General features: G+C 46.7%; 1 protein-coding gene across 2 annotated transcripts in view; it reads right to left on the bottom strand.

Moving 5' to 3' along the window:
• SETD7 (SET domain containing 7, histone lysine methyltransferase) overlaps positions 1 to 12,786 on the bottom strand; it is a 50,835-nt gene extending 38,049 nt beyond the window's left edge. Inside the window, exons 1-3 of one of the 2 annotated variants that reach the window (XM_047855196.1) lie at positions 12,278 to 12,786; positions 11,461 to 11,593; positions 3,758 to 3,887 (exon numbers count right to left, since the gene is read on the bottom strand). In XM_047855196.1, coding sequence (XP_047711152.1) covers positions 3,758 to 3,887; positions 11,461 to 11,593; positions 12,278 to 12,346 — 332 coding nt within the window. In that variant the 5' untranslated portion in view covers positions 12,347 to 12,786. The remainder of the gene's footprint in view (positions 1 to 3,757; positions 3,888 to 11,460; positions 11,594 to 12,277) is intronic. The other variant, XM_047855195.1, reaches the window with a different exon arrangement.
• Between the last annotated feature and the right edge of the window lie 3,357 nt (positions 12,787 to 16,143).

Below are 16,143 nucleotides of genomic sequence, written 5' to 3'. Positions count from 1 at the left end.
TTTAAAAACTAAGGTCCATTTTCATGGACCTAATTTGTGGGATAAATGATCTGGTAAAGAAGGACTGGTCTGAGTCTGGGTTCTGACTTAAGCCAGTTTTAATAAGTTTTTCTGTTCTACATTTTGCCATCTAACAGAAAAGGCCAACTGTTGATTAAGATCTCAAAACTAGCGAACAGTCTGAGGCTGAGATCATAGTAAAAAGGCAAACCATGTACATTTTAGCTATTTAAATTGATTTAGAAGTAGATAGCTATTTCCTGATTTTACCTTGCATATATTTAATTAAGATGCTTCAATTCTCCACCAACAGTGGGCATCTCTGTGGCATGGGAGTGGGGGTGAGAAAAAAGGGGGAAGCGTGTTCACTTTTTACACTGGTGTATTTCTTAAAGTTTGTTATTCTACCAAAAGTATTTACTATACCTGCAAATTTTAAAAAATAAAATATTCTGCTTCTATGTAGGAACTTGGTTGAAAACTTAACAGGGCCAATTTTCCTGGTGATCTCAATGTTTAAAATTCTTATTCAGGATTATCATATTGTACGTAAAGTAGAAAAGCGATTCTAGACTTTCCCTGATATAAATTTATATTTGCTTGAAACCCTCTCATAAATCACATGCCCAGCTTTTGGCAGAGGTTGTGGTAATGGCTTCACAAATATATACTTGACTCCAAATTCATCAAGTTGTATATATTAAATATGTACAGCTTATCGTAGGTGAATTACACCTCCATAAAGTGGATTTTAAAAATGCCACACCTGGGGGCGCCTGGGTGGTGCAGTCGGTTAAGCGTCCGACTTAGGCTCAGGTCACGATCTCGCGGTCCGGGAGTTCGAGCCCCGCGTCAGGCTCTGGGCTGATGGCTCAGAGCCTGGAGCCTGTTTCCGATTCTGTGTCTCCCTCTCTCTCTGCCCCTCCCCCATTCATGCTCTGTCTCTCTCTGTCCCAAAAATAAATAAACGTTGAAAAAAAATTTAAAAAAAAAAAAGAAAGAAGGTGACAGTGACCTTTTAAGAACTTAGACACCACTACAACACATGTCATAAAAGCAGTGATACTGACCTTCTCCCCTCAAAGTATTAGCCCCCATCTATCTGAAGAAGGCTAACAAAGATAACCTCTTAAGTTCCTTGCTAATACCATCATTCTTTGATTCTAGTATTTGACCTAAGTCTCTATAGGTGTTTGCGTGGTATGTATAAAAACTCATGAATTAGTGCTTCAAAAAGAAAAAAAAAAGTCTATGAATTTATTTCTATTTCATAGGTAGTTACTGGCCTAGTGTTAACACCTGACATAGTGCTTCACCTTTTTCATGTTGTGACACACGTACACTTGACCGCAGGGGTAAACGGATGAAACTACTCGCAGCCAGAAGTAACTAGCTTACTAACTTGATAGAGGGAGGGAGGTGCTTGGGAAGTGTCAGGTCTCACACAGCTACCCCCAGAGGCGACAGGATCAGTATCTTGGAGCCAACACAGCTCATTCTTAGCACACTGGTGTGGAAGATCAGTCTGGCCCTACAACACTGCGTCAGGTCTGGGAAGCAAGCAAGTAACCAACATGAAATTAAACCAAATCTGCTGGACTATTTTCCCCGAGTCAGTGGATGACAGGGTATGATCACCAAACTACCAGATTTAAAGCATGACTGTGTGTGGGGGGGGGGGGGGTGAGTGGAGTGGGTGCTCTGGGTGAATTCTACAATTCTACTTTTTCTTTCAGCTCCCATACTCATTCAGCAAGACTTTTTTTTGGTTAGTATGAAATTAAGGGAAAGTGCCATGATGTAGTAGCAGATGAAACAGACACAGATTCTACCCTCAAGGAAACCTCTGTCTTATAGGGGATATAAGACATTTACAGAGATATAAATTTGTTGAATGAATAAATAAGAGAATAATTGCAGCATCATGAGGTAAGAAGTGACACTTTCCAGAAAAGAGGTATAAATACACTGCTATGAAAATGAGGCAGGAAAACTTTCCCTCTGGACAGGTTAAAGGAACCGCGAGAGAAGAAAGCATTGATATCAAATCTTAAAAGTCGTCTATGGGACCCAGGTATCTGCCAGGTATCCACAGCAGGGCAAAATAAAGGAAATATCTGGCTATTTAAATGAACAGTTTGCAAGCAAACCTCAGCTAAAAGGAGATGTGGTGTTGGGTTGGGAACAATGGGAAAGAGAAGGTTGGAATTAATAATGAAAATACAATTTAACAAAAAGTCTATGATGGGTTTTTATTGCTTTCCTTACTTCCTTGTATCAGATAATGGGAGAGCCTGAGGGACTGTTAAAAACTTTAAACAACCCACTTCAGGGGTGCCTGGGTGGCTCAGTTGGTTAAGCACCTGACTTCGGCGCAGGTCATGATCTCATGGTTCGTGGGTCCGAGCCCCAAGTCAGTCTCTGTGCTGACAGCTCGGGGCCTGGAGCCTGTTTCACATTCTGTGTGTCTCTCTCTGCCCCTCTCCCGCTTATGTGTGCTCTCTTCTCTCTCTCTCCAATAAATAAATAAGCATTAAAAAAAAAAACAAACCATTCCATCTATAGAAAAGGGATTCTGGATCACAAGCCAGTCTCTCGATCACCCTTGAACTGTCACCTTAGACATTCCCTTTCCCAAAGGAAATCCATGTTTTAGGAAGCTTCAGCTCATTACCAATGTCCAGAGCTTAGAAGCAGTTGCTCTGCCCTGTGCCCTGCAGAATCCTACAACCTGCTTTAGCTAAATCCATTTCCACATTACCCAACCAAGTGGTCAGAAAGAGAGCTGGTCCTCACATGGCTCAGAATTCCTCCAAATGCTAGAGAAATTCACGTGGCTGCTCTTTGTTTCTGAAGCTGACAAGGTTTAGAAGTCATGGTTCAAAGGCTGGGTGTGTGCAACTCCAACTCTTCTCGAAAGAGAAAAGTCATTTCTACAGTCATTCCCACCTATCTCAAGAGGGGAAGGAGCTTCTGCCTCACAGCGTTGTCAGGTAGGAGGCGAAAGGACAGTAACAAGAACTCTGCTGGGGAACATATTTTAAGCAGAACATACTAGTTAAGACAGCACTAAGGTCTCGCACATAATGAAGGTTATCCCAAAGAGCAGTATTTCAAACACCGTGGGTCTGGAGCTGTATGCCTCCTATGTTTACCTGTCACATGTCTCACTGCATGAGCCCTGATGATGTGGTTCTGAAGAGCTTTGCTGAATATTTTCTTGACTAATCTCATGAGGACAGAGTATGCTGAGGAAATCAAGAACCCACGAGCTGGCCACATCTTCCTTTGGGATGTGAAGAAACCAGACCGTGATGGGGAGAAAGGGCTGCATGCAGTGGACTGAGTGTGTTGTACTTGAGAACTGCCCAAACTGGCCCCTGACAAAAACAATCCCCATTTGTGGGACTTCATGGAGATCCATTCGCTGGAGGAGCAGGTGGAATCCATCAAAGAATTGGGACCCACGTAACCAACTGGTGTGCGACGGGAGCCCCCGATTCTGGCGTGACAGAGTGGCTGTGTCAAGCACACTGTAGGAGGCAGTGATGACGGACCCAAGCCTGAGGCTGGCCTCCCCACAGCAACACAAGTGACTTTCTTGGTCCCCAAGGCAGTGCTTACATGTTGGGGTTGCTTTCGCCTTTTCTATTAGTTGTACTAAAACATCCACTGAAATTTCATTTGTACCATTCCTTCAAGTAAAGTAATTTGGTACCCCGCCCTAAACAAAATAAAACACAACTGTGAGTGGTACCTGCCATCAAAGAAGAAGAACTTTCCTCGTCCATTCTTCTCTCCGTGAACAAAGTTCCCCTCGAATCTGTCCGTGGAGGAGTAGGTGACTGTGCAGAATCCGTGTGGCAATCCATCATCATCCAGGTGCCCTGGAGAAAGGGAACCGCAAGGCAAACCTTAGCATCTTCAGCGCTCTCCCACCGAAATGTTCGTGCTCAGATCCTGCCAGCAAGTTCCCTGAGCAGCATCCCCTCCTTGTCTGAGGGGACAGTGAATGTCAAGGTCTCTGTGCCTGCATCAGCAGGATCAACTTGACTGTTAGGTACGCTTTGTGAATGGATGGGGACCACAGCAGAGGGACTTGCACACGTTTCAGAATATGAACCAAAAAAATAAGCTTGCATGTTACTGGGGACTAAAAGTTATTACCAATAATAACATCTGCATGTTTCAATTTACCAAGTACTTCCCTACGAAGCACCGCTTCTATTTGGAATTAATGTCCCCAAACTATCATGCTTAATTGAAATGTGACTGAGCACCAGTTTATAGTCTATTATAAGGTACATTACCTTTGCAGTAAGTTATCTAATTGTAGAACTCAGTATACAGTATGATTTTATAGCTTATTATATAGTATGATGTGGAGGACTGCTAGCCAGGTGACTTTTGAAAACCTCACTGCTTGTTAGTTGTTACATTTGAACAACAAGGGACATAGCCATGTCTCAAACTGCCCTAACATTTATACACCTCATTGTACTAACACATGAACTCCTAGTCCTTCTAAGCCTGAACTTAAGCTTAACCTTGAACTAACTGCTTTACGTTGCAATTCATTTCAGCTTTGAATGTTTAGTAATAACCTTGTCATATACCCTCTACCACGATGTTCAGAGGGCTTGTGCTTTAAATGCAGCTAGAAGTATCTACATGGCCATTTAAGTAGTGATTCTGAACATCAGCAGCACTTACACTGTGATCCTTAAATTGCTGGTTCTTCCTGGATCACAGACTGGTGGTATATTCTAACATTTATGTATACAGTCAATATTTAGGTTTTTTTTTTTTTATTCTCTACATATTTCCTAAAACCCAGGAGTCACCTCATTGATGTCTCCCCAATTTCTCTGGTGAGCTAATTTTATGGAGGTGGGTGAAAATGAAGGCAATAATTAATCTACTGGCTTTTCCCAGGTTAACAACCTGGGTCATGGATGAAAAAGGTATGAAAGCATTAAACACTGTGTGCAGTGCAAGGGACATTAAACACTTAAATGTGGCTTCCAGATGGCTCACAGACGTAAAAGAAAACACAAACTATATCACCACAATGAATGCTTTTGTCTCCTAAAATGATTTCTTCTAACATGATAAAAAAAAATCATCCCTTAGAAGAGAGGTTAAGTAATAAGCATTATTATGAAGAACAAAAAACCTCTTCACTTGTGTTATTGATTACATAAACATAAAATAACAATGAACAAATATACTGTTTTATTGCTACATCTGACTCTGTGTAGAATGAGTTACCTAGAATATTACAGCAAAACAGGGCTACTTAAATAAATCACAATCAATATGGTTCCTTTCCTCTTAACACAAATTTTTTCCTACAAGGAGCCAGGAAATTAGTGGTTAGAAAGCTACTAGGCCATAATTGCTTTCTCTCCCCCAGAAACTAACTATACATGACATATTCAATGATACTTGAGTCATGTGAAATAATTTGGACAATTATTTCTTAAACATGTACAGATAACATTTCTCTGATTGAAGTAAATTAAATATACTTTTTTTTTGTATTTTCATAGAAAAAAAAACCCACTCAGTGTATAACTAAAAGCTTTCTTCTATGAAATGTTAGGATTAACATTTCTATGAATTTAGCACTCTACTTATAATTTAGGTATAAATATCAGAATAATCATTTTAGCCTTAGACTGAGGCAGTTACTAATTAGTTGAGACTGTTTTCCCCACAGAAAACAGTTCACGTATTTCAGACTTTAAAAAGTTAACATATGATGAAACTTGTTCTTCTACTTGACATCCAGAGTACTATTATGATACTCATGAGTACCAAGGGGGAAGAAGTCCAGCGTAAATTCATTTGCACCTTTCCTCATTCACAACAGTCCTGTCCTACTTCTGGATAATACATTGCAGGTGCATCCTCAGCAGTGGAAAATTAGAGAAAATTTGAAGTGTCATACAACATACTAAAAGCACTGTGAGGGCCAGTACTGACCCCCAGCGAGATGAAAGCAAAAACACCACTCCGTCCCATTCCATGAAGAAGGATGCTTATGTCGATGTGTCTTTCCACAGGCCAGGAAGAGATGTCCCATCATTTCTTGGGTGACACTGTGGACATGTGACATATGACACTTCCTTCTCCCTTTATCAGTCCCTCTATCAGCGGGACCCCTTGTTGGCTCGTTTGTTTTGTTTTCCTCTTATCTTTGCCAAAAGGAGGATGATGTTATCAATGGACAGGATCAGTTAAAAAGCTAGAAATTACAGGCTGTGATCGTTCAAGAATTCCACCCTGAATATTTAATAGCCCGGAGTGGTTCTCCTCGCAGGAGAGCTTTGTATCTAAACAACAGCCACAACCAAAACAATAACAACAGGAAAGAGACTTTCCAAAGAAAGAACTGTAGGGAAGAGAAGAAATTGGGCTGTGACGCCCTCACGTCACCTTTCAACATAGAAGATCCTCTGGTACAACTCTTATGCAAGCACCCTTTGGATAATAACATCCTGTAATATTTGTCCGGTCAGTAATGGCCGTTTAACGGAGGGGGCTACTGCTATACAGAAAAGAAAAAAGTGTGCAAACCAATGGGCGATGTCCTTCCTTGTTATCTAAAGTAAACCTTACCACAACCCCCCACATTCCAAGCTTATTGCCTCATCTGAGGAAGCCAATGCTAAGCACCTAAGAAACACACTAACTACTCTGAATGTGCTAATGATATTGAAAGCCCCTTCCCAATTCCTTCAATCCTTTCTTTTCTCTCTAGAGAAGGGCACACTAGCAAACTGCCCTTTCTTCCTTGCTGCTGGCGGAAGAAGGTACTGCTAGGGGCAGGTATCCGCAGGACCCGGGAAGAGAAGCGGAAGAAGCCTTTGTAGTTAACAAGGTTCTCAAAAAAAAACCACCAGGATCTTCAAGAGCATGTCCTGATTCCGAATTCCTATCCCTTCCAAGCGTTACCTAACTCAGAGAGAAACACCAGTCCTCCTTGCTCTCATTGAGGTCAATTTGTAAAATGCTCCAAGACAGCCAACAGCCTTCTGGGCCAGTTCCCACCAAACAGAGGTTGAACACCAGACCCAAACAACAAGGGGAATTCACTTGAATGACTGTTCTGTGTTGCTAATGCTGTCCTGGCTCGTGTGCCATATATCTGTCCGCAGCACGATTCTAAATATTTACAGAGGTTAGAGAAGGAAAAATTTACTTTTTCCACTCTGTTCTAAAGATCATTACCTACTGAACAGATAGAAAGTTAAAAACCTCCCCCTGGAGTTACCTCTGAGCTTTTTTCCTGTATCCTTGTAAGAACACAAGACCAGACCTGTATTTTGTGCAATGATGGGACACTTGGGCAAAGGAAATTCCCTCTGGATCAGACACTGGCTGCTTACTGCCTCAGGCTTACCCCACAGGAGATATGAGAACAGGGTGTGTGTGTGTGTGTGTGTGTGTGTGTGTGTGTGTGTGTGTGTGTATGTGTGTGTGTTTCCTTCAGAACAAGAGACCCTTACAGGCACTGTTGGTTTTGTAGAACAGGGATGCTTTAAAAAAGTAATAATAATACAAGCATAATAATACAAGCACAATACATTCTGTTTTGTGCAAAGGACATGCCCTTGTGAGGATGCATTCACACTGGTTGTTAAAAACATACTTTGATTTTTGAGAGTAATTCTTTGTGAGAGCTCAATTATTAGTTGTGAGGGTCCTAATTTTAATGCATGGCCCACAGGGAGAGGGTGCTCCCAGTGCACTGAGCATGCCTTTTTCCCAAGTACAGAACATGGGCCAACCTTATTAGAGACAGACAGGATCAGATATTAGGGGGCCTTAAAAATATTTTTAATATTTTGAGGAAGTTGGGGGCAGTGGAACACTGAGATGCTTACTTTCTTTCTGGCTCCATAGTTCTGGAAATTCTGACATTTCCTCCTTTTGAGTATTCTTCCTCAGTGTCTCCTCTATTTCTCTGAGCCTTTCCATTTTTTCTTGTCTGCTTAACCACCTATCTGGATTATTTCAAGGAACCTTCTAGGCAATCCCTTATCCTGCTCACCACTGCTGGTTCGTCTTCCCAGAGCCGAGCTCTGGGCCTGACATTCCCAGCTCTAAAAAGCCCATATAGCTTCCTATTGCTTTCAGCACACAATCCACCTCACCGGCCCATGACACAGCCTCTTCCCGTCTTAGCCTCCACTCTTCTCCTCGGCCCTCCTAGCAGAACTGAATGATTCGTCTCTGAATGTGCCTATGTCACAACAAGGTGCCAAACCTGTGTGCACTCACGGAGCTCCTCTCTCCACCAGAACCAACTCTGGACCACCTCTTCCAGGAAAATCTTTCCCCATCCACTTCCCCAAGCTGGAAGTAAGTCTTACTTCTTCTCAGCCACCATAATTCATCTGTTTGGATATGATATGCTTATTTAAAATGATATTAAGGACTACCTTGTATTCATCTTTGTATCCACGGGTAGACAAAGAAAGAAATCTAGTAATAAACAGTTCTGCTCCCAAAGCTGAACATCACTTCCTGCTGAACCAATGAGCCTTGAAGAGTTTTTTCAAAAGCCACAGCAGGATCTCAGGTGGCATCGTCAGGCCCTCTGAGGCCAGGGGTTGCTACCTTCCCAAAGGCGCATAGCCAATAGGAGTACACCGATATTCCCTCCACCACCCACCTTTGCCCTCGGGACTCATCTGCTCAGAGCCTAGAACTTCACCTAGGCTACAGTTCCACCCTGACAGAGAACCAACATATAAACTCTGATCCTGCAAAGATCAATTTCTTCCCCAGAGTAAACTGCTAGGTTGGAAGAAAAAGAAGAAACAAGAAGTCTGTTGGAGGGGCTGTAAGCTAAATTCTCTTTCCCCTACATTTTTCTGAAGGTCACTGAACTCTGTCAGAACCAACCTCTGGAGTGATAAGAAGTGATACTGACAGAATACTTAACTGTTGCTTCCACACTCAGTTACCAAGTATTTCATATATTTGAATGACTCATTAAAATTTTTTTTTTTAAAAAAGGAAAAATGTAGGAAGAAAGTCTGGTACGGGGGACAGAGGTTCTGGAGGTCCAAGCTTATCTCCTACCTCACTGAGTGTCCTTGGATTTGTGCCTCAGTTTCCTCCTCTGTAAAATTAGGATAATATTAGTGCCCACCTCAGAAGATGGGGTGGATAATGTGTGTGTGGAACATTAGCACAGAGCATGAACACAGTAAGAACTAAACAATCACAGCAATGCTAATAATTGCGAAGACAATCGAACTGCTGAGAACAGAGGCTCTGTGCATGGAGAGAGGTAGGTGATACTTGGGACACCAAGTTATTCAGACTAGCCTTTTACCAGTCTCCCACGCATGTGGTAGATGATAAGTAAAGACTATTACAGAGGCACTAAAAAGGCCAACAATGGCTGGAGAAAAGCCAACTGCTACAGTTCACTTCGTGTACACACACATGCTGTAGATACTGAGTTTGAGCTCTAGATGCTTCTAAGATTCTGTGCTGCTCTACCTGTTTACTGTCAGGTACAACTGAGTGACCATGAGTCCTGGATTGCCCCAAACATTCAAAGCTTAAACTAGTTTCTTCCACCATGACCCCTCTTGCTCTCAAGCACATTCTGATTTGGGACAGTAATGTATATGGCCGTCCTACATAAGAGACTGTTTCTTGTTTGTATACAGAATCCCCCAAAACAACAGAAACATTTCTAAAGCTGCTTGTTCGCATTTTACAAGAAGCCCAGGGACTGTGGACAACTGGGCCTTATATTTCTAAAGAGCTTCAAAAAGAAAGGTGGTCTAACCTGGGGAGCACTGTCTGCGATCAAGGGCTTGCATTAAAATTTTATAAGTAAAAGTAAACTCTGTAGAATAACAAGCCCTAACAATTCGAAGAGAGCATGTTTTTCATTTATCTTTCCTAACATGAAGGCACAAGATGTCAATAATTTAAATTTAACAAAGGCTTCCAATGAACCCTCTCAATCAATGTCTCTGGTGCCCCCTGAGCCCCCAACATTGGCTTTAATTATTAGACAAACAGTTCTGTGAGTTCACAACATTGTGAAATTAAAACAACAACCAGCCTTTGAAACTAGATAAAGGAGTTTTAACAGTCACACCAAGATGTATAATTCTGAGAAAATTCAGAATAATTAAGACCTCGAGGTCACTGCAAACAGAGTCAGTTATGTTTTATAAAAATCAATGTATCCTTATGCATTTGTACAGTGTTGCTACTTTTTCTTTACCTTTTATGAGCACTTGTTTATACAAATTAGATAGAAACCAGACTCAACCAAAAGCTTAAAATTATTTACTTGGATGCTTGGTTTAAAATATTCTCGAATAATACCACACAACATTGCAAAACATCACGACGCACTGTCTGGGGTGGAATCAAATAAATAAACACGCTAAAGAGTATTTTCCAATATTCAGTGTTACCAAATCATAACATCTCCTGATACAAACAAGTAGATTGTATAACGTCCCCACCTCGCTCTTTAGAACTAGCAAAAAAAAAAAAAAAAAAAAAAAGAGGTGGAGAAACTCAGCAAAACAAAGTGGCGAGAAAAGTCGGGGGAGGGGCGCTAGAAGAGAAGGGGCGGAGAAACACGACACCAAGGCGGTGATATCACCCACAGCCAACGGCATGGAATTCAGAAAGTTAAGTGTCACCCAGCAATTTCGGTCAGGGCTTGCGGCGCGCCTGTACAGCGTGGCGGCGGCGGCACCCGGGCTCGGAAGGAGGAAGGGGGAGGGGTGGTTTGACTGAGTTCGCTCGGGGGCATTAGAGGCGAGGGCCACCGCCTCCCGGTCGGCGTGCGTTCAAGCCCCGGGTCGGGAGCGGCGTTCACTGCCCTGCAATGATTTCATCTTTTCGGAAAAGCGGCCGCCCCGGCCGCGGCTGCCACGTGCCTGGTTCGGCCCCGTGCGCTGCGCCGGGGGACGGACCCGGACGCGGCCGCGGTCACCGCAGGTCGCAGCGGCGAGCGGAAGGAAAGGGCTGGCAGCCGGAGAGGGGCTTGCGGTTGCCAAAAACGGGCCGGGGGGTCGTTCCGCCGAGACCGCCGGTCTCGGGGGGGCCTGTCCTCTTGCGCACCCCCCGGCTTCCATCCCCCAAAGGGGGAAGGCCAGAGTGCGGGGCAGGTTCGCAACTCCGAGGGCGGATGCAGGCGGTGGCCGGCGGGCTGGAGCGGCCGTACCCTCCCGGGGGCCCCGGCCCCGCGGAGCCCAGTTCCTGGCCTGCGCCCCACCGCGCAGTGCGCGCTCCCGGCGGCGTGGCCGTGGCTGCCCGGCCCGTGCCCGAGCCGGGCAGCGGGCCACCCGCGTAGGGGACAGTGGCGGCCGCGGGGCCCGGCGCCGCGCGGGTCGCAGCCCGCCACTCCTTCCGCGTTCCAAGCCCTCGGCGCCTCCTCCCCCAACCCCAGAGAAAAGCTTGTACCTTCCACCGCCTCCTCCACCATCTCGTCGTCGCTATCCATGGCGGCTGGGGACGGTGCCCAGCTCTGGGCCGCGCAGCTGCCTCCCGTCCGTCCGGGTGCTCCCGGCGGCTGAGCGAGCGCTGGGGCTGAACCCTGCGAGTTTGGAGGAGGAGGAGGAAGAGGAGGGGCAGTCGGGGCTGGCTCGCACTGCCTCCCCCTACAGCCCTTTCAATTCCTTGGTCTTAAGCTGCTGCGGCAGCACTCGTCCTCCCCCCCCTCCCTTTGCCCGCTGGCCCCTAGCCGCCGAGGCTTCGGGGTGCCGCCGTGGCCGCCGCCGCCGCTGCAACTTTCTCCTGTAATACCCCCTCTTTGTTATCGAGCAGATGATCCGCTGACATCACCCAGCGCCGGTGCGCTCCCTCCCTCGCTGATTGACAGTTCCCTGTCCCTTCCCAGAAGTAAGGCTCCTTAAAACGAAAGGCGCTCCTGGTCCGCGCTGACTCTGCGCCCCAGCCAACCAGCCCCCGAGCCCATCAGGGTTTATCTTTTGCTTCTGCTCGGCTGGGTGCGCTCCGAGAGCGCCACGCGGTCCTGCGCACCGGGCTTCCTGCGGGTACTTGGGACCGCCCGGTTACCGTCCTCCGGGGGGGGGGGGGGCGGGGGGGGGCTCAGAACTCTCGCCCTCCAGCTCTGCTGGGGCAAGTTGGAAAATCCCCCGTGCCCAGCCCTCCAGCCCCGCCTCGGGACAGCCTCCAAAGAGCAAGGGAAGCCAAGGCAGCGTTTCTGACGCTCCAGCACCTCAACTTCCTCTCGCCCTCGCCCCCGCCCCCACTTTACCCCGTTTGCCACCCGGAGCTGCACGAGTGAGGCACGCAGGGGAGCGCAGGTGTCCCTGCGTCGCCGCATCACATCCGTGAGCAGGTTTCCCAGACTCAAGGGGGTGACATCCAGCCCCGATTCCTCTCCGGGCTGGGGCTTCCACCCCAGCGCTCCGCGTCCCCACCCTCCTCGGGACTGTCAGGCGTTTCGAGTGATTCGGGAATTCAGCAAATCCAAATGGCAGCGGGCTCGTTATCAGGCAGGGGACTAGCCGCAGGGAAGGCCCGGCAGGTTCCTCCTCGCGGTTGTGGTGATGGAAAAGAAGCCACCGAGTGGAGCTAACGAGGAACGACCCTCCGTCTGGCGCGCCTCCTTCTCGCGCCTTCCGCCCTGTACGTGTGATGCCCCAGCTGTCTCCCTGTTTCTCCAAGTGCCAAACACTCCATAGATTCGGGCTCTTCAAGTGGAGAAAATCACGGGGCACCCAGTTCCCGGCCCAGCCACTTACTGTCATTGTGGCATTGCCTCTTACAGGTGGCGGTAAAGGGCGGCTGTAAATAGCTGGTTAAATGGATATGCAAATGTACACAATGTACCGTGGAATTACAGGGTGCTGCTCTGGGCATCTGCCAAGAACAGCTACTGCACGGGAGGAGGGGACAGGAGCGAGCAAAGAAAGTTGTTCCATTTTGTTTTCAGAACAACGAATGAGACTTTGGGGATTTCAGAGTACTTCCAGCACCCGGAGACCACGCCTTGTTTTCGGCTTTGTGCTTAAATGCTAGATATTTTTATCGAGTATTGTGAGTTTCTTCTTAAATTCAGTTTTTCTTTGTGAAACAAAAACAACAACAATGTTAGGGACGCTTGTCCCATTCACTGCCAGGAATTTCAATCTCTTTTGACTGGTTTTGAGAAATAGAGGGAAGGGCCCTGGACCAGGAGTTAGGATACTTGGGTCCTGGGGTTGCTGACCTGCAGAGGGGCCTTGGGATCTTTAGAACAGAGTGAAAATTCCTCCTGCCGGGGAGAAGAGGCTTAGGCTGCTCTAGTGTGAGACTGCTCAGGCATATACTATACTACTCTGAGATCCCCTGACTCAGGCTAGACCACTCAGAGGTCTCCTGGCTTAGGCTAGACCACTTTGAGTTCTTCCTGCTTAGGCTATGCTGGTATAAGTTCCCTCCAGCTTGGTCTAGATCACTCAAAGGACTGCCAGCCTAGGCTTGACCACCCTGAGGTTCCCCCACTACCACCCCCCCACCCCCCCCCACCCCCCCCCACCCCCCGCCAGCTGGGGTTAGACTACTTTGAGGTCCCCTGGCTTAGACTAAACCTCTCTGAAGTCTTCTGGCTTAAGTGCAACCTCCCTAAAGTCCTCCAGTAAAATACATGGGCTCCAAAGCTGTGCAGAGCAGGTGTCCCTGAAGTGGAAGATGAAAGAGTTACTTCAGGTTACATCATCTTCAAACATGAACCACAGAAATAGGGTTGGGTTTTTTTTTTCCTGATTTTTAAAAAAGCTATCAGGTACCGAACTTGGTCTCTCATTGGTTTTGAGTTATGTGATATTTTTCTTATTTCCTTTTTAAACATATCATCTCCTCCCTTACATGTTACATGATGCACAAAAACACACCAGTTCTTCTTCCCCAGTTTCCAGTTTATCAAGAGGCAGAAAACATGCCGAAAGCTTCAAGGAAGCAAAAAGAATTTATTCCTTTACTCTGAGGGAGCTGAGGCAGGGAGAAGGTGGCTTGGAAGAAATCGGCCCTCCCAACACACGGGTGTAACTACAGACTCTGGGTTTATGGTGGGTAGGTATGTGGGGGCATGGGGATGAGTGACGTCACAAGTGTCCTGCCCCTAACTTTAGGTTCAGAGGAGGATGTCCAGCTGTTTCCTGGTGCTGTGAGATCTCCTGTACTGCACACCCAAACCGTCAGGTGCTCACATTCCACCTGCTCCTTTGAAAGCACCTGCAACACTGCACACAACCCCTATTGCAGAAGCAGGCCCCCTCTGGACTGTAAGGGCAGGGGTGCGAAGCACCAGGGCCTTCCTGCCAGACTGGGCAGTAGGGAGCGAAAGCTCCCCTGAGAACGTTCTTCAGATCTGCACACGAGGCAGGCAGCAGCCTGGACACAGCCCCAGGCCCCTTCCCCTACCATTCATCCCTGCTGGCTCTGGGCCCAAAGTTTAGGTAAAATTGTTTTTATGGTTCCCTTAAGATGCATTTACCTTCTTACAAATCTACCTGTGTATGTTTTCAATCGCCTTCTCTCTCTAGACTGACTGATTCTTACGTGCGGCTGTAGAACCCAACACAGTGCCTGGTCCGGAATGAAGGTTAAGCATTGTCCGTGATGATTTTGCAGAGGAATAGTTTTATAGAAACAGCGCCGAGGCTCACAGACTAGATCCTCTTCCTGTGTTTTGGCAAAGTGCTTTGTTTTAGCTGAAGTCTGAAGAGTGATTTTGAGTTGTTCTACTTTCCCACATCTACTGGCCCCAAATCTGCTTCCATCGCATTCTTTCCCACAGCTTCCTTCATTGAGAGCTCATTTCATAAACCCACTTTGCACTTGGCTCCCCGCCATTCTCCTCTGTCGTACTCGGTCCCCACCAATGTGGTCACGGGCTAGAAAATCAATAAAGCCCTTAATCACCATGTGCAGCAGCAACAGCAGCACTGCCCAGCTCCTAACTCAGCAGATCCAGGAGCACCGCAGCGAGCTCTGGCAGGCAGAGGGGGCTGCACAGGACCTCTGACAGCCAGGGCTGGGGGTGGGATTGCTTCCGTGCTCACACCGAGGCGTGACTTTTCTAAGCTGCTCGGTCTTGCTTCCTTTGCATCCAAGGAGATACCCTTCTCTTCACATTCAGCTTGGGAAACGTAAGTCCCTCTCCCACTGCAGCAAGCAGTCACAATACTGAGTTATCTTACTCATTTTACTGCCCATGTCTTTCCCCAGAGAAGGCTGGTGCTTCCTTAGAAGACTCCTAGAACTCTTGCAGTAAATATATTTTTAGAGGCATCTTGTATCTTATGCACCCTCCTACAATTAGGGGCAACAATTCTGTCCATTCATCGCTATGCGCTAAGTGAATTGTGAAAAATCTAGTGGATGTGGAGCTTGTGTGGGATTCACTAGTGCTGGCTGGTGACCCCTAGCTAGTGACTCCAGGATCATTGATTCCTCATCCTGCCCTGCTCGGTGGTCTTCCTAGTCTCCAGGATCTAGGAAAGCAGGAACACCTCAGGGGTCCTGTTGGATCTGTGGCTGATATCCTGGCTCTACTTTGATTATTTGCTTACACTGCCCGCAAGGAGACCAGAACAGGATGGGTGAAGGAACTCTTAAATAATCATCAAGTCTCATTTTGGCATTGCTCACCCCTTAACAAGGTTTCCCCACCCCCCCCGCCACCACGTTCACCAATGTGATTGAATTCTCACTCCATTTATTTTGTATCCTTCAAGAACTAGCCATGCAACTGGGCAGTTAAGCATTCTGGACCTTAGTGTTTCCAACTGTAAGTGGGCTCTAAAAATTATTTTCCTGGGGAAAAGTTAAATAGAGCATGAAGAGCCCCACGGACACGCACAGGAAAAGGAAAGGGGAAGAAGTCAGGACAACTCTAACTAACTGAATATTCAAGACCCAAGTCAACTCAGCTTAATGGCACTGAGATCTGGGGGCGTGAGAGAGAGACCTTTATCTTACTCTAGGAAGAGAGGCATGGGACTTTCAGGAGAACCAAGGTGCTTGGATTCTGAATTACTGAGTCACTAATCAAGGTCTGTGTTGGTGACAACTGCAGAAGCTGGAGGGAGGGGCAGGGAGAGGAGCAGCGGGGAGAAGGGTGTGGGGGAGGAGATG

Source organism: Prionailurus viverrinus, chromosome B1, assembly GCF_022837055.1.
Source record: "Prionailurus viverrinus isolate Anna chromosome B1, UM_Priviv_1.0, whole genome shotgun sequence".
In the NCBI taxonomy this organism is placed as follows: Eukaryota; Metazoa; Chordata; class Mammalia; order Carnivora; family Felidae; genus Prionailurus; species Prionailurus viverrinus.
Note: the sequence above shows the minus strand (reverse complement) of the source record. Positions and strands in the feature narration are given on the sequence as shown.